Source organism: Actinia tenebrosa, unplaced genomic scaffold (assembly GCF_029948245.1).
Source record: "Actinia tenebrosa isolate PJP-AT-01 unplaced genomic scaffold, QUT_ActTen_1.0 PGA_scaffold9__36_contigs__length_13948895, whole genome shotgun sequence".
NCBI lineage: Eukaryota > Metazoa > Cnidaria > Anthozoa > Actiniaria > Actiniidae > Actinia > Actinia tenebrosa.
In genome coordinates, this window is record NW_028292586.1 from 2,998,834 (window position 1) to 3,017,478 (window position 18,645).

An 18,645-nucleotide genomic window follows, 5' to 3' on the forward strand; every position below is an offset into this window, starting at 1 on the left:
GCATTTACATGGTACCAGACGAAATTTTAGACTATTTAAAAAGTTGACCGGTACATGCCGTTTACACTTGAATTAACTGATAATCTGCGGAAGTCTATTGATGATAAAGAGATGACGTGTGGACTTTTCCTGGACTTCAGTAAGGCATTCGACACAGTTGATCATGACATTTTACTAAGAAAATTGCATAAATATGGCATCAAGGGAAGTTCTCATTTATGGTTTAGAAGTTACCTTACTAATAAAATGCAACAAGTCAAAATTGATGACGTCAAATCAGACTTAAGAAACATAAGGTACGGTGTACCGTAAGGTAGCACCTTGGGTCCATTGCTCTTCTTACTTTACATCAATGATTGACCCAATGTTTCACCTAGTCTCAAAGTTGGAATGTTTGCTGACGACATTAACATATTCTATTTACATAGAGACCCAGCTGTTGTCGAGAATGTCATGAATTCTGAAATTAAATCCATACTCAAATTTTGCTCAACAATTAAATTAACAGTCAGTGTTAAGAAAACTCAATACATGATCATTAGATCTAGCAAGAAAAAGATTCCACATAATATGAAGTTATTAGATTTTGAACAAAAAGAGTACATTAAATACTTAGGCATTTCCATTGACCAACACTTAACATGGTCAAAACAAATTCAATTCATTCAAAGTAAGATATCTAAAAGCATTGGAATACTAAGAAAACTCAGGTATTTCGTTAATCTCAAGACTCTAAGGAGTTTATTTTTCTCAATAATATACCCGTATCTATCTTATGGTATACTATCATGGGATAGTACATATATATAAGACAAAATTGACAAAAATATGTACGACTCAAAATAAATGCATCAGGAGTATTTTCTTTGCCACTCAGCTTGAACATGCAGCACCATTGTACAATATCCTAAATATCTTAACATTCCAGAATATATTCAAACTAAAAGCAGCTATTCTCTGCCATAATCTTATTAACATGCAAGCTGAATTGCCACAAATATTTTTGGGCCATATTACTTTAGCAAAACATCAACACCAATATAATACAAGATATGCCTCATCTTGTAACCTCGTCCCTCCACCCACTCGCACAAATTATAACAGGTTTACTGAAATTTATTTATTCAAATCTGTCACAAGTAGGATTTGGGAGGAAATTCCAATTGATATTGAATTGATATCCCACCAAAGAGATGTTCTTCCAGGTCTTATCCAATACTTCTTTGCCTTTCTTTCTATTCTGCCAATTCTTGTGGGTCGACCGAATTGATTTGTATTTAGAACCGAGCCAATGCTTCTACTTCTAATCGCTTGGAAAGCAGCATAATTCAAAGCTATTTGCAGGAAAACATTATCCAACAGGACCGTGACCGTGGCAAAAAACCCCGAATTTTCTCGATAACAACATTCATTTCATACAGCTATAGCTAAGCGACCACGCAGCAAAGCAGTCGCGCCAAAAATGGCTTTCCGTACGAAAAGTTATCCGGAAGAGGTGTTTACACGATAACGTTCGATTTCTTATCCGTACAAGTCAAAATTTTAACCTCGATTTTCCAGGTAAATTTGTGTCCAGATAGCACGGTTGCGTGTGAACGGAAAGCCTAAAAGTACAACTTTTTGAACGGTCAAAAATTCGTCCAGTACTTCGAATTATTTATACTTCATTATAATACAAAAACATCCAATGATACGACAGAGAGACAGCAATAAAGTCAACCCAAAACGAAACCTTAAATTATCTTATTACTAACACGGTTGACGTTCGGGTTATTTCCCCCGGAAAGTTGGCTGCGGTTCGGGTGAATTTCGGGTTCTCGACTCGAATCCGATTCCGTGGGGTTTCTTTGAATCCCAGGTGAGACACGATTCGATAAGGATCTTATTCTGGCGAACAATCCAGTGAATCTTCTGCTAAAGACCTCACGAAAGCTATCATTTCGAAATGCATGCAAAATAGGATTGATGCAGGAATTTAGACTTAAGCACAATAATGGAAAACAGTCGGAAAAAAGTTTTTTAACTATGTTATTTGTTCTTGAAGAGCCGGCAGCGTTATAAATTTTGTCAAAGATTGAGAATAATCCAAGAGAAAAAACAGGTACAACGAAGAAAAATACGTTGCTGAAGACTAGAAGAGCGATTCGCTTGGCGAGTTTGGATTCCCTTTGTATTCCCGCATCTTGAGCAGCTTTCTTGACTGTGAAATAAATGTGAACGTAAAACCCAAAACTGATGGCATATAATATCAAAGCTGTTACACCGACGGACAGCGTGAAAGCAAAAATGTTAGTGTGAACGAAATTAGGACGAATTGGTATACACAGGAATGTGAACCTATACAAATTATAAAATAGTGCAATCACTGTCAAGAAAACTGCTAGAAGCCAGCAAATTATGATCAAAATGGCAGCCAAACGACGTGTAATCCGCACTTCTGGTTGCAAACTGTAGACTATAGCTAGATATCTTTCTAGGGTTACATAGAATGAGGTGACGACTGCACTTGCTTGGCCTAGCATCCAAGACATGCCTATTTTCCAGCAGTGGAGATCGCCATCTCTATATGATTGAATAAACGAAACATTATTCAAATAAATAGTGATTGCGATGGTATAGAGTCCCGTCAGAAAATCACTGAATGCCATGTTACATACAAACAGCATGCAGACGTTGTTACGAAGACGTCTGGAGGTGATGATGTTCAAAAATGTTACAAAATTTAAAACGACCGACAGCCCACCCAAAAATGATTGACAATTCATCGCAACGAGAATCGCATCCCAGCATATATTGACCGAGCTTACGAAGGCGAAGTAATTGTGACGTACACAGAGATTTTGATTCTTGCATCGAAATTGGAACTGTGTTTCATTCAGCATTTGAAATAATGGCGACGTCACATTGACGCCCTTTTTAACTGCATTACAAAACCTTATAATAAAATAGCTTTTCATTTGAGTTTCGTTATGACTTCTGAAAAACAAACAATTGACACATTCATCTGACCAGGTTAAGCCTATGATACTTCGGAGCATGCGCAGATGAAGAAAGTTCTTTTCTGGTTTCCAGTGCTCTATTCCTGTAGCGTCGAGGGTTGACAGCGAGGGGAATAAGCCTGACAAGTTGCCAGTAAAAGTTCGAAGTGGGTTCATGGAGAGATTCCTAGTGGGGAAAAAAACATTCAAACTTCAACACAAGTAATGACAGTGCAGGTGTGTGGCTTGTGCCCATGCGCAAGTCTAAGATCCCATAATAGAGAGGAATGATGTTTGGTACTTACAGAGTGGTGAGGCTGTCGAGACCATAGAATACTTGGTATGTCAAAACCTGGAAATCGTTGTATGCGAAGGACCTTTATAAAGTGAATGAAAAATCATTGTCAAGATCATAGAATGCTTGGTTTGTTAAAACATAATAATAATAGTAATAATTTTATCTTATTTTGAGCAAGATCTACATACACATACTCAAATGCGCATCACAGGCAATAAACTTAATTATAATAAATATACACGTATATAACATCTAAGTAAAAAGTAAATATATGTAACGTACAAATAAAAGAGACATTAGAGAAAAACATCCAGCTTTTATCACAATAAAAAAAAGTGATATTTTGATAGACGGAACTGTTCCGATTGGCCGTAATGATGTTTTTTTCCTCTCTTAACACACATTTGAGTTGCTTCCGTTAGACTCTTTTTTACATAGGTTTTCCCCCAAGATGCTACTAATGTGGGCACAAAGTCCAACAGAGAGTGCTATTATCTAGAAAATGACAGGAGGTCTGAAATGGAAAAAGTATTAGTACTAAATTAAATGGGTACTGTTCTACTCAAGTGTGTTTTCCGGTTGATTTTGACCTACTTCGACTAATAGTTCTCGACTTACAAGTATTTTATTCCACTGAACAAAGACAGTGCTCCTTCTGTGATATTCTTTAGGCTGTTAGAAGATAGATCTCTAAGGAAGAAACGATAATAACAAATGATTGATAATACGTAAGAGTGCTACGAAAGGATACAGTTTGAATGTTTGAATGTATGACGTCACAGCGTAACAACGCTGTACATAATAACTCTTTGGCCGTGAGTCACTCAAATTAATGGCGGATGAAAATAAATCGTAAAATGTTTGCTCTTTCGTTTCAAATATGAGAAAGATATTTCAGTGAGTGGTTCTTAATGTATTCAAGATTATTTCAGCAAAGTTCCAGCTCGAATGAAAGAGTTTTAATTTTGGAGCGATTTAATTTTCGTCCAAGTTCTCTTTAAAGTAAAGTAGTTTTTTCAGTTGCAATGCCATCAATTGACACTGAACACAAGTAGCATTACCTTGATGATTAAGAACATCGAGGCTTAATTTCATGAAAGGCCAAGGACAAAACACGCAAAAAGAAAGCATAGTTTTTCTATTTTCAAATCTTGAACTAATGTATATTCTAAATTTTATCTTGTCGACATTTTATTCTTAAATATTAAGGAAATTTTAAAGAGATTTTGAAATTGTTGTAATTTATATTCTAATTTATATTCATGAAATTTCAAGTTACTAGTTTGATTTTAGTATCATTATTTTTATCGACTTTTTATTCTTAATACTGAGGATTTTTTAAAGGAGATTTTGAAATTGTTTATGTTACTGATTAGGTATTTTCGCTTTAGAATATTTATTGTAAAGCACTTTTATTCTTAATATTGAGAGGAGATTTTAAGGAATTTTGAAATTCTTTTTGTTAATAATTAGGTATTTTCGCTTTTCTTTATACACTGTAAAGCACTTTCATTCTTAATATAGAGAGGATCTTGTTTTTGAAAGGAATTTATATTCTATATTCTATTCATGAAATTTTACACTACTTTTTAGTTTACGTACTAGTTGTTTATTCTTGTGGACTTTTTATTCTTAATATCAAGAGGCTTTTTAAGGAATTTTGAAATCAGTTTTTACTAATTAGGTTACTAATTAGGTATTTTCACTTTAGATTATTTATAAAGCACTTTTAAGCGCTTCACGGTATTATTGACATATTAAAATGAATTTTTAAAATTAAATTTTTTAGCAGTTATAGCAAAAGTCCAGTATCTATGACACACAATGTTCAATAAGAGGGCTTTAATTCCTTTTCGAAAAGCGGAAAAAACCTTGGCAATGAGGTTTAACAATAATAGATAATAACAATAAAGAATGATCGCAACTTATAAATCTTAATAAAATTCATCGTCGACTGCACAAGCACAAAAATTACTTCTGTTTTCGGTATTGTGCGAATTCGGTAAATACAAAATGCACGCTGAAATTTGTTTTTTCGCTGCCTTCAGTCGAAAAAAAACATCTGTCGGTACCTCTTATCTTCTCGACTGGGGCAGGAAAAAAAAGACGTTGGAATGTCTGAGTTCGAAAGGATATGGAATACCACAGTTACTGAGAGACAGGGATGTCTATGACTTACAGTGCGATGACTTGGTTCTTGGATGTGATCAAATCTTGTAGCTCACAGATTCTCCTAACACGACACTGTACGATGGTCATCGATCCTCGACAGAATCCATTCTCACTCGCAGAACACGTAGAATCGATGGAGTTGTCCGCCATCAAGACTTTTGGTCCAACGAGAAAGAAGATAATATTGATGAAACGAAGTTGTTGAAGAAGAAACATCTTGGAATGATTCAGCTGTACGCCACAGCCAGTGTCTTAAATACAGACATGACATGCCTACGCCTTTAGTTTCAATATACATTTATACACACTTATAATGGATTACAACCTTGTCTTGCAGTTAACGATCGCTATATGTCAGCTTTACAATACAACAAACTTAGGATTGAGATCAAACCGATTGTTTTGTTCTTGAACGTCACAAACGAAGATTCTTTTGCTCCACCCAGAAATTATGTGGTTTAATGGACCGACTTGCACCAGAAATACGTGACCCAACCCCTTAAATCGCCAAGCAGCTGTGCCAAAAGAACACCTCGATATTAGCAAGAAGGTGAAGTTTCAGTTTACAATAGAAGTGGCATTAACTCTAAAACCCAGATCTAATAGAAATTTGGTCTCCTTTTACTGATTTCGAGGTTCTTGCAGTGACACGCGACTGTTCGGCGTCTTAAGAGGCTAGTGTCACGTGACCTTCGTTCGGCGTCTTAATAGGGTAGCGTCACGTGACCTGTCATTGCAAATGGCCTGTTAATTTCGTTCAGTTCAAGAAAGTCTATAAACAGACCTGTGTTGCAAATGATGAGAATTTAGGAGTTATAATATTTGAACTTTATGTTTTTACGGAGAACTGCAGTATAGGAGTAGCAGTAGCTATAGCAGTAGCAGTAGCTATAGTAGTAGAGCTAAATTTCGGCAAATGAAATATACCATTGTTAATTTTGCCTCTTACTAAAGGCCTTCCTTATACCAATACTTTAGCGAATTCGATTATTCAACTGTTGCCGGCGTATTTTTATTTTCTTCTTAAGTTAATAACGATGATTAGCCTCTCCAATTTACTTCAAATTCTTTATACTTCATTATAATGCAAAAACATCCAATGATACGACAAAGAGACAGCAATAAAGTCAACCAAAAACGATACTTTAAATTATCTTATTACTAACACGGTTTATTTCCCCCGGAAAGTTGGCTGCGGTTCGGGTGAATATCGGGTTCTCGACTCGAATCCACCTCCGTGGAGTTTCTTTAAATCCCATGGCCAGGTGAAACACGATGCGATAAGGATCTTATAATGGCGAACAATCCAGTGAATCTTCTCATTAGGACCTCACGAAAGCTATCATTTCTACTAGAAACTGGGGTCACTGGACATCGACAAATTTTGCCTCAAACGACTGGAATGAATTAGACTTATCAATTAGACAAAGCCCATCATTAGCTAGTTTTAAAAGAGCTTTAAGAAATTTAAATAGTTTTTAATATCGACACTAATAATTTTTAATTAATCCTATTCATATCTCATATATAATATCTATTTTTAATATTTGACTATTTGATATGCGGACACTGAATGTGTGCAACACTCTGCTCTATTGCTACTGAGCACTGTAAAGTTCAGTGGTAATATGCTTAGCTTCTGTGTTGCACACATTTAGTGTCTGCATTCTAACATTGTCATTGTTTGTAAATTTACATTTTTGTTATTTTTTATATATTTATATTTTAGTCTTCGTTTTTCTTTTTTGTTATATATTTATTTTAGAGGTCTCTCTTGTAAATCACCTTATGGTGACAGCGGTAACCTCAATAAAGATTATTTATTATTATTATTATTATTATTTCGAAATGCATGCAAAATAGGATTGATGCAGGAATTGAGACTTAAGCACAATAATGGAAGGCATTCGACAAACAGTTTTTTAACTATGTCATTCGTTGTTGAGGAGCCGGCAGCGTTATAATTTTTGTCAAAGATTGAGACTATTCCAAGAGAAAAAACCGGTACAACGAAGAAAAATACGTTGCTGAAGACTAGAAGAGCGATTCGCTTGGCGAGTTTGGATTCCCTTTGAATTCCCGCATCTTGAGCAGCTTTCTTGACTGTGAAGTAAATGTGATAGTAAAACCCAAAACTGGTGGCATATAATATCAAGGCTGTGGCACCGATGGACAGCGTGAAAGCAAAAATGCTAGTGTGAAAGAATTGAGGACGAATTGGTATACACAGGAATGTGAACCTATACAAATTATAAAATAGTGCAATCACTGTCAAGAAAACTGCTAGAAGCCAGCAAATTATGATCAAAAAGGCAGCCAAACGACGTGTAATCCGCACTTCTGGTTGCAAACTGTAGACTATAGCTAGATATCTTTCTAGGGTTACATAGAATGAAGTGACGACTGCACTTGCTTGGCCTAGCATCCAAAACATGCCTATTTTCCAGCAGTGGAGATCGCCATCTTTATGTGATTGAAAAAACGAAACACTATTCAAATAAACAGTGATTGCGATGGTATAGAGTCCCGTCAGAAAATCACTGAATGCTATGTTACACACCAACAGCATGCAGACGTTCTTACGAAGACGTCTGGAGGTGATGATGTTCAAAAATGTTACAAAATTTAAAACGACCGACAATCCACCCAAAAATGATTGACAATTCATCGCAACGAGAATCGCATCCCAGCATAAATTGACCAAGTTCACTGAGGCGAAGTAGTTGTGACGTTCACAGAGATTTTGATTCTTGCATCGAAATTGGAACTGTGTTTCATTCAACAGTTGAAATAATGGCGACGTCACATTGACGCCCCTTTTAACTCCATGACAATACCCCAGAGTAACAAAGCTTTTCATTTGAGTTTTATAACTTTTGAAAAGCAAGCAATTGACACATTCATCTGACCAGGTTAAGCCTATGATACTTCGGAGCATGCGCAGATGAAGAAAGTTCTTCTCTGGTTTCCAGTGCTCTATTCCTGTAGCGTCGAGAGTTGACAGCGAAGGGAATAGGCCTGGCAACTTGCCAGTAAAAGATCGAAGTGGATTCATGGAGAGATTCCTGGTGATAAAAAGCTAAAGTTCAAACTTCAACAAGAACAAGAACTGTGCAGGTGTGTGGCTTGTGCGCATACGCAAGGTAAAGATCCCATAATAGAAATGATTGGTGCTCGGTACTTACAGAGTGGTGAGGTTGTCAAGACCATAGAATGCTTGGTATGTCAAAACCTGGAAATCGTTGAATGCGAAGGACCTAAAAATAAATAATCATTGTCAAGATCATAGAATGCTTGGTATGTCAAAAGGAAAACCTTTAGAGGGACAAGAACATGGATAGCCAGTTTAACAAAATTGTTCCAGCTTCATCTCAGTGATGTTTAATAGACGGAACTTTCAGATTGGCCGTAATGTTTTTTTTCTTCATTTTTTCTTAACACACATTTGAGTTGATTCCGTGAGACTATGTTTTTTTACATAGGTTTTCCCCCAAGATACTACTAATGTGGGCGCAAAGTCCAACAGAGAGTGCTATTATCTAGAAAATGACAGGAGGTCTGAAATGGAAAAAGCATTGGTACTAAATTAAATGGGTACTGTTCTACTCATAAGTGTGTTTTCCGGTTAATTTTGATCTACTTCGAAATAGTTCTCGACTTACAAGTATTTTATTCCACTGAACAAAGACAGTGCTCCTTCTGTGATATTCTTTAGGCTGTTAGAGGATAGATCTCTAAGGAAAGAAAGTAGAATAAGAAATATTGATAACGTAAGAGTGCTTCGAAAGGATACAGCTTAATTTCGTACGCTGTGCAAAACCAATAAAGTAGTTTTTTTTCAGTTGCAATGCCATCCAATTGACAAAACACAAGTAGCAGTACCTTGACGATTAAGGTACTTGGACTGGCTAAAGTGGATGTCAGTTGCACAACATTTGTTCCAATAGTATTCAGTATATTCTAGAAGTGACTTGATAATAAAAATACTCATAAAATTTTCTTTCCAAATTGCTTGTTAAAAATGTGAAATTTCACGCCTAGGGTGTCAAAAAAGCACAGGCTAAAATGGATTATTCTTTAATACCTTTATTTGTATTAAGCTTAAAAAAGTCAAACTAAGCATTTAATTAACTAAACTTCATCGAGGCTTAATGAAAGACAAGGGACAAAAGATGACAAAAGAAGGTATAGTTTTTCTATTTTCATATCTTGAGCTAATATATATTCTAAATTCTATTCATAAAACTTTGCATTACTTTTTAGTTTAAGTAATAGTATTCTTAAGTATTTTCTTATTCTTCAGTCTTAATATTGAGATGATTTTTTAAAGGAGATTTTGAAATTGTTTATGTTACTGATTAGGTATTTTCCCTTTAGAATATTTATTGTAAAGTACTTTTATTCTTAATATTGAGAGGAATTTTTAATCGGAATTTTGAAATTCTTTTTGTTAATAATTAAGTATTTTCGCTTTTCTTTATACACTGTAAAGCACTTTCATTCTTAATATAGAGAGGATCTTGTTTTTGAAAGGAATTTATATTCTATATTCTATTCATGAAATTTTACACTACTTTTTAGTTTACGTACTAGTTGTTTATTCTTGTGGACTTTTTATTCTTAATATCAAGAGACTTTTTAAGGAATTTTGAAATCAGTTTTTACTAATTAGGTCACTTATTAGGTATTTTCACTTTAGATTATTTATAAAGCACTTTTAAGCGCTTCACGGTATTATTGATATATTAAAATGAATTTTTTAGCAGTTATAGTAAAAGTCTAGTATCTATGACACACAATGTTCAATAAGAGGGCTTTAATTCCTTTTCGAAAAGCGGAAAAAACCTTGGCAATGAGGTTTAATAATAATAAATAATACCAATAAAGAATGATCGCAACTAAAATCTTTAAAAAATTTATCGTCGATTGCACAAGCACAAAAATTACTTCGGTTTTCGATATTCTGCGAATTCGGTAAATACAAAATGCACGCTGAAATTTGTTTTTTCGCTGCCTTCAGTCGAAAAAAAAATCTGTCGGTACCTCTTATCTTCTCGACTGGGGCAGGAAAAAACAAGACGTTGGAATGTCTGAGTTCGAAAGGATATGGAATACCACAGTTACTGAGAGACAGGGATGTCTATGACTTACAGTGCGATGACTTGGTTCTTGGATGCGATCAGATCTTGTAGTTCACAGATTTTCCTAACACAACACTGTACGATGGTCATCGATCCTCGACAGAATCCATTCTCACTCGCAGAGCACGTAGAATCGATGGAGTTGTCCGCCACTAAGACTTTTGTTCCAACGAGAAAGAAGATTATATTGATGGAATGAAGTTGTTGAAGAAGAAACATCTTGGAATGGTTCAGCTGTACGCCACAGCCAGTGTCTTTAACACAGACATGACATGCCTACGCCTTTAGTTTCAATACACATTTATACACACTTGTATGATGAATTACAACCTTGTCTTGCAGTTAACGATCGCTATATGTCAGCTTCACAATACAACACACTTAGAATTGAGATCAAACCGATTGTTTTGTTCTTGAACGTCACAAACGAAGATTCTTTTGCTCCACCCAGAAATTATGTGGTTTAATGGACCGACTTGCACCAGAAGTACGTGACCCAACCCCTTAATACGCCAAGCAGCTGTGCCAAAAGAACACCTCGATATTAGCAAGAAGGTGAAGTTTCAGTTTACAATAGAAGTGGCATTAACTCTAAAACCCAGATCTAATAGAAGTTTGGTCTCCTTTTACTGATTTCGAGGTTCTTGCAGTGACACGCGACTGTTCGGCGTCTTAAGAGGCTAGTGTCACGTGACCTTCGTTCGGCGTCTTAAGAGGGTAGCGTCACGTGACCTGTCATTGCAAATGGCCTGTCATTTTCGTTCAAAGATATTCAAAGTGACTCTATTCGGGATAAAGTATTTTATTAGTGTTTTTTTATTTTTTATTTTTCTTTCATTGTTCGTCATCTTATTGTACAATATTTAAATTACATAGTTTTTCGTTTTCGCACCTTTTTATACTCATTATTATAATTCATGTATATAAGTTAACGTGTATTAGTTCTTTATCACTTTTATCAGTATAGCAGTAGCAGTAGTTGTAGCAGTAGAGCTAAATAGACGACTTGCACTAAGAGATCACGTGATCAAATCGGCCATTGTGGCTGGCATTCTACAGGATTTTAGCTATGCGAGAATGTAAAAAAAGATGGCGGATTCGGGTAGTTTTTTGGGTGACAAAAGGTAAGTTAGCGCACTAAATAACTATAAAATACCCCTTTTCTCGCAAGAAATAAATTCTTAGTAGATGTCTAAAGTAGATTTTTGCTATAAACTAGCCAAGTAGTATAGGGAATGGGGGTTCCAGCGCAATCTCAACACGGGCAAGACCCGTGTCAAAAATCCACCTACGGACAATCCCCACTCCAAGTGTGGTTGGGGGCAACAGCGCAAATATGTTAGTCTATATATGGAGTGCGAAGAATGTAAGAGAACTTTTAAGAAAGAAGCGGATTTGAAAAAGCATTTGAAAATGAAGACGAAGTGTATGAGCAGTTATGATTGTGGATGTGGTAAGAAGTTTGAGACTAAGGTTAAATTGTTTTGGCATTGTCAGGACTGTGAGTACGACTACGACGACTTAAAAAGTGCTTGGTATTAGGTATAAAATATTTCCTATTATATAGATGGAATCCCAAAGCAACTTCAGCACGGTGTCAATACCCGGTAACGGTGAGATTGACGTTAGACAGTTTTGGCGTCAGTCAGAAAGGAAGGTTAAAAGGACTCTCCGAAAAGGTATAGAAGAATTAGGAGCCCTGAAAGCGAGCATAATGGTAGAAGTAAGTTTGTCAAAAGACGAGGTAATGACGACAGCAATGTTGCGATCAAAGTCGTTAGTGATATTAGAATCCACGAATCTGGATAGGTCACTCAGTGAAGCCTTAGAAGCAATAATGGAGTCGCTGTCTAACTACACGAAAGAAGGATCGGGTTGGACAGCAGAGGAGGTTGAAGGAATAGAGATAAGTATGGCCAGGTACGTACCCATACGAGGGGGGAGTTACGTACCGCTACCAACGTGGGTAGAAAGGAAGAAGGCTATTGTAAACGTGAAGAATGAAGACAATCGATGCTTTATGTGGGCAATCAGGTCTGCACTGTATCCAGCAGAGAAGGATCCCTGTAGGACAAGTAAGTATCCCACAGACGATTTAGAGTGGGATGGTGTGGAATTTCCCATGCAGTTGATAGACATCCCCATATTTGAGGAAATAAACGATCTAGCAATTAACGTTTACGGAGTCAGAGAGCAGACGATAGTACCGTTAGTTCTGTCAAAAAGTAAAGGAGAGCGCGTACATTTATTCTACCACGGCGGACACTACTCATGGGTTAAACACATTAGCAGACTATTCTACAGACATACTAAGCACAAAGGCAAAAAGTACTTCTGCGACTGCTGCTTGCTGTCATTTACATCCTTAAATGCCCTAAAGAAACACGATGAGATCTGCCGCGGAGTCGAAGAAGTGGCGCAACGGATCCAGATGCCCACCAACAAAGAGCTTTCATACGCAGACCATCAAAAGCAGATGCAAGTGCCTTACGTGATATATGCAGACTTCGAAGCGTTGATAACTAAGGAAGAGCAGAAAAGTGGTGCCACGAATAAGGTAGGATTACACGAGATCTGCTCCTTTGGTTACATAGTAGTCAGATCAGACGGTAAAGCAAACCCTCCTGTGATTTACCGAGGTAAGAACGCAGCTAATGAGTTTCTAGAAGCATTGCGAGAAGAGGAGGGGGAGATAAGAGAACAATTAAGACGTCCAAAGAAGATGGAATTTACCAAAGAGAACCAGGAGGCTTTTACCAAGGCAAAGAAATGCCACATTTGCCAACATACGCTTCTTCAGTTTGGAAGACGAGCCAAGAAAGCGTGGGATGAAGATGGAAAGTATCTAGGAGAAGCTCATTTTAAATGCGGGAAGTATGCTAAGAAAGGTGAGAAGCCGGGAAAGCCCTCCACGCACTGCATTCACTGCCACAAAGCATTCGTTGAGGATTTCTATGTGGATAAGGTTAGGGATCACTGCCACATCACTGGTAAATACAGAGGAGCGGCTCATTGGAAATGCAATATAAACTTCAAAGTAAATCCAGACATGGAGATTCCGGTGTTCTTTCACAACCTCCGCGGTTATGACTCCCATTTGCTACTACAAGGAACAGACGGCTCCGACGTCAAATGCATACCCAACAACAAAGAGCGCTACATGTCCGTAACTGTGGGTAAGCTAAAGTTCTTAGATTCGCAGCAGTTTATGGCGGACTCCTTAGCAAACCTCGTAAAGTATAACACCAACTTTCCCATTTCCAGTCAATATGGCGCGGAAAGGAAAGGAGTCTACCCATACGAATACATGGATTCCTGGGATCGATTCAAAGAGTCCCTACCACCCAAAGATCGCTTCTACAGCACCCTAAACGAGTCCGGTATAAAGGATGAGGAGTACCAGCATGCGTTAGACGTGTGGAAAAAGTACTCCTGTGAGAACATGGGTGACTACCACGACATCTACCTAAGGTCTGACGTAGTGCTGCTTGCGGATGTTTTCCAAAGCTTCAGAAAGATGGCTATGGAATATTACGGATTGGATCCCGCTAATTTCTACACGGCTCCTGGGCTCAGCTGGAGTGCTTTGTTAAAGAAGACAAATGCGCAGTTGGATCTCCTAACGGAGTACGACATGTATCGGTTCATGGAAGACGGTATTCGTGGCGGCGTATGCGGGCCCAGCCGACGTTACGCCCGCGCAAACAACCCCTTAGTAGAGCACGACCCAGAGAAACCAACCACATACATTTACTACCTGGATGCGAATAACCTTTATGGTTGGGCAATGTCACAGTACCTACCTGTGAGAGACTTCGAATGGGATCCAGTGAAGCCGATAGACTTCTACATGCAGGTAGGAAAGGAGGAAGACAAGGGTTACGTCTTAGAAGTGGATCTGGAGTACCCAGAGCGCCTGCACGACGAACACAATGAGTTCCCCTTAGCACCAGAAGCGATAGAGATACCATTTAAGCAGCTAAGTCCGCTGCAAAAGCAAATGTGCCCTGGTTACAAACCGTACAGGAAACTAACTATGAACCTGATGGATAAGAAGAAGTATGTGGTACATTACCGCAACCTGCAGTTCTACGTGCGACACGGAATGCGCGTAGAGAAGATCCACAGAGTCCTAAAATTCACGCAGGAACCCTGGATGCGCCCCTACATTGACTTTAACACGCAAAAGCGTACCGCAGCGAAAAATGACTTCGAGAAAAATCTCTTCAAACTGATGAACAACAGCGTGTTCGGAAAGACAATGGAGAACATCCGCAAGCGCGTAAGCGTAAAAATAGTCAGCACCAAAGAGGAAGCAGAAGCATACGTGTCACAGCCAGGCTTCGTTAGATACGTAGAAATGCTGAACTTCTACGTGATTCACATGAAAAAGGCAAACCTCTTACTAAACAAGCCCGTTTACACAGGCTTTACGGTGCTGGATCTATCGAAGCTGCTTATGTACGAGTTCTACTACGATAAGCTTAAGCCAAAGTACGGAGACCGCTGTCGCCTCCTGTACACAGACACCGACTCCCTAATTCTAGAAGTGCAAACGGAAGACGTTTACAAAGACTGCCTCCCCGACATAGACGAGTATGACACCAGCGGTTACCCGAAGGAGCACTTCCTTTACTCTGCGAAGAATAAGAAGGTAATTGGGAAGATGAAAGACGAAATGTTAGGAAAACCCATAGTAGAGTACGTGGGTCTGAAACCAAAGATGTACAGCGTGCTAAAGTTAGACGGTGTAGAAAAGAAAGCTAAAGGCGTAAAAAAGTATGTGGTTAAGAAGGACATTACGCACGAGTCCTACCTCAACGTATTACGAACACGCAAGGAACAGCGGCATAAGATGAACAGCCTGCGCAGCTATGGTCATCAGATACATAACGTCACGCAGGAGAAGGTGTCACTGTCTGCATTTGACGGTAAGCGATGGATGTGTGATGACGGAGTGCATACGATAGCATTCGGACATCACACGATAAGCAGTTCTTCTTTGACGAACCCACGCGTGGGGCCATCATGAAGATAATACGAGATGGGCTGGCCCTTCTTAGCTATCGCACTTCGGATCTGATAAGTTTCCAAAGACCAATTAGGATCCGTAGCTCTTTTGGATCCTCCTTCTAATTCACCCGGCTCATAGAGATATCGTACCGTGACGTTTCCTAATCTCTTCTCCTGGGGGAAGACCGCCCTCGAACTTCTGACGAAGGACTTGTGTTCCACGTGTTTCTTTTTTATGGCATCCTTGGGTTTCATTCCCGTAGCCCTGGCCGCCTCGTTGTTCAAAGCCGCGACGACCTGGGGGAGCCGCTGTGTCCATTCCCTGTTGCGTTTGGATGAATCTTCCAGCTCTTTCCAATACTGGTATCCAAAGAGACGCTCGGCCAAGGTTTTATTAAATCTTTCGACGATGCTCTGACCCCTGTGGTACTCAGCTTTGGCTCTCCTAATTTTAGTGTCGTGGTCTTTCAGGGTCTTAGTAACCACGCCCATGAACTCCGTTCCCGCATCCACTTGCAGCAGCTTAGGCCATTTCAAGACGCGCTTATAAATCCTACCTAGGGCTTCTGCGACTTCCCCAGAATCCTTGCTGATTATGGGTTCGGCGTCCTTGTATCTGCTTGCGATATCAACTACGGTCAAAGCGTACCTATAGGTCTTCTTTCTCACCTTATCGTGCGGCAAGAAAAGCAAATCCGCCTGATGAACTTCATTGGGGGCATTTACGGTAAAGCTGGGTCTGGGAATGTACTTAGGCACGGGAAGATAAACCTGCCAGAGGGTTTGTTTTTTCAACCAGTTCTTAGCCGTTTCGTCTGATACCCTGGCCGCGGTCGCGAGTTTCTTGATAGCTGACGCTCCTCTCCAATAGCCTTCCGGCCCATAGTAAATCCTTTTAAGTTTGTCCTCTACGCGACCCATTATATGAATTCCAAAACAAGATTGATCTTACGTCCGTTAAAATCCACCGTCTTTCCGTCCACTTTAATGGTGATGTTTATGCTTTCTACCAAATTAGACAAATTATAGCACAAAGAAATGGGAGTGTATTCTACTGGGTCAAATGGATTACCTTGGGGCAGAAACTTGGACATAAGAGAAGACTTTTCTCCATTGTTGTAACTATGGACCAAGTCGCAATAGACTTCATAAGAGGATGCGACTTTCCATTTCACATCATATGTATTACCGCTATTTATCGTGGTACTAGTAAGGCCCAGGAGTCCTACCAATGAACTGTCCTTTAAATTAGCGCTCCCATTATTTTTCTTAAATGTCATTTCATGGGGTAATCCTGTGGTAAGAGTATATCCATGCTTTGCTAGCTCCTTAGCCAGTGTTATAGGGGTGTAATGGGAATCTGGTATTTTTGGTTTGGTACCGGAAGTTCCGATGACAAAGCCATTAATTAAATTATACCAAGAATTGTACAAAGAGCAACTAACCAACCGAACCCTTTCCGCGCGGATGGGAGGATTCAAATAAGTGGTAAAGTTATTCTTGTCGCTTTCCAAAAAGACGATCATTATATTAGATACGCCAAAGCCACGCCTCCTGCCAGCCCTGCGACTCCTACGAATACCAACTCATTGTCTTTTTGTTTCTTAGAAGGCTGGTAGTAATTCTTGAACTGAGGCTTTTTCATTCTAAAGTCGGGGTGTGCTTGCGCATAAAGTTTGAAGGCGTAGTCTGTGTTTTCGAAGTTCTTGTCTGCCTGCATTTTGTCTTGGTAGTTCTTATCCAACCAATCCCTGTAAGCTTGTCTTTTTTCATTCCAAGCTGCAACGTCCCTTTGATATTTCTCCAGCGCTAAGTCGTGTCTCTTCCTTTCGGCGGCCAAATCTCCGCTGCGATCACCTCTAACTAATCTATCCAAATATTGACCACCATAATTAGCTCCAGTGAATGCTAAGGCTGCAATGACTCCACCTGCGACTAAGCTAACCATTATACATTAGGTAGGTACTTTTCCTTCCGCAGATAATCCTTTACCATGATAGCCCCGCCAACGGCAGCGGTCATCTTAGCAAAATTAGCGAAGCTCTTGCTTGGGTCTTCAGTAAAGTCTTCTTTGAGCACTTTCTTACCTACCCAACCAATACCCGCAACGATGGAAGTAATGATAGCTGCTTCTTCAACAGTTTTCAACAACGCGGTCGACATTATATTACAAAGCGAGAAGGAAAATCTAGGTCGCCACGGGTGATAAATCTACTCCATTTCAGGGATCTTACTTTTTCTAACCTCCACAGGTGCGTGATATGTTGCGGCCTCCCACTTTACTTTTGGCTTCGTAGCCCGCCATTGTAAGTAAAGGCTGCCTGCTGCTATAGCAACTCCTAACGCGCCAATGACGTATCCCGGATTAATAAAGGATTCTTCTTCCTCCACCTTTTCTTCTTTTTTGGCTTTGTTCTTCCTGTTCATCTCCGCGAGCTTCTTTCCGGCAGCGACTCTGCCCGGAGATTTAGCCTTGGTAATCTTGGTATCTTCTACGGGAGCCTTTCCTGGTTGTTCTTCGGTGCCACTCATCTTATATTAAGGGACTTGAAGGACTTGACAAGTTACTTGATGACGACTTGACAATGACTTGGCAATGACTTGACAACGACTTGACTAAGTACTTGAGAATGACTTAAGGACGACTTGACTAAGTACTTGAGGTGACTTGACAACGACTTGACTAGGTACTTGAGGCGACTTGATCAGGTACCTCAGCAAGTGCTGCCTGGAAGACCTTTTCGACTTCTCTGTCCTTCTTGAAGTCCTTCCAAGATGTTCCAAAGGAACCTAGTACCTCCTTCAAGTCGACGTGCTGAGCTACGTGAAGTGCCGCAGAGGCGACCGCCATTAACTTACCGCACTTTAAAGACAACCACCCGCAGGTTATCTTAAGTTCTTGGGATATGACATAGTCCTCGCTCATGTCCTTCCGCAGTTGCTCCACGTCGTCTATGGGCAGCGCAAGTCCAAGCAATTTAGTGGCAAGTCGGATAGCGGAGTCTGCTACGGCGTCCGTGGTCTTACTTGCAAGGGCAGCCTC

At 39.2% G+C, this 18,645-nt stretch overlaps 3 protein-coding genes across 3 annotated transcripts in view; 1 reads left to right on the forward strand and 2 right to left on the reverse strand.

Annotated features, from left to right (window-relative positions):
- LOC116304832 (A.superbus venom factor 1) overlaps positions 1-18,645 on the forward strand; it is a 70,465-nt gene that overhangs the window by 34,477 nt on the left and 17,343 nt on the right. The window lies entirely within an intron of this gene.
- Positions 1,106-6,034, reverse strand: LOC148904489 (putative glycoprotein hormone G protein-coupled receptor). Its single transcript, XM_089024668.1, has 4 exons — positions 5,456-6,034; positions 3,895-3,966; positions 3,284-3,355; positions 1,106-3,165 (listed from the first exon to the last, which is right to left on the reverse strand). The coding sequence occupies exons 1-4, from the start codon at positions 5,662-5,664 to the stop codon at positions 1,734-1,736; spliced, it is 1,785 nt and encodes a 594-aa protein (XP_088880794.1). The 5' UTR covers positions 5,665-6,034; the 3' UTR covers positions 1,106-1,733.
- LOC148904490 (uncharacterized) lies at positions 6,906-11,168 on the reverse strand. Its single transcript, XM_089024671.1, has 4 exons — positions 10,600-11,168; positions 9,111-9,182; positions 8,634-8,705; positions 6,906-8,513 (listed from the first exon to the last, which is right to left on the reverse strand). Exons 1-4 carry the CDS (start codon positions 10,806-10,808, stop codon positions 7,265-7,267), a joined length of 1,602 nt encoding a protein of 533 aa, XP_088880797.1. The 5' UTR covers positions 10,809-11,168; the 3' UTR covers positions 6,906-7,264.

Bases quoted from the DNA above. Each gene is read 5' to 3' on its own strand.
- LOC148904489 (XM_089024668.1), bottom strand. From the start codon at position 5,664: ATGTTTCTTCTTCAACAACTTCGTTTCATCAATATTATCTTCTTTCTC. The intron at 3,356-3,894 runs GTAAGTCGAGAA...CACTTTATAAAG, and splicing joins TTCAGTGGAATAAAATACTT to GTCCTTCGCATACAACGATT. The intron at 3,166-3,283 runs GTAAGTACCAAA...TTTCCCCACTAG, and splicing joins CTCGACAGCCTCACCACTCT to GAATCTCTCCATGAACCCAC.
- LOC148904490 (XM_089024671.1), bottom strand. From the start codon at position 10,808: ATGTTTCTTCTTCAACAACTTCATTCCATCAATATAATCTTCTTTCTC. The intron at 9,183-10,599 runs GTAAGTCATAGA...TTCTTTCCTTAG, and splicing joins AAGAACCAAGTCATCGCACT to AGATCTATCCTCTAACAGCC. The intron at 8,706-9,110 runs GTAAGTCGAGAA...ATTTATTTTTAG, and splicing joins TTCAGTGGAATAAAATACTT to GTCCTTCGCATTCAACGATT.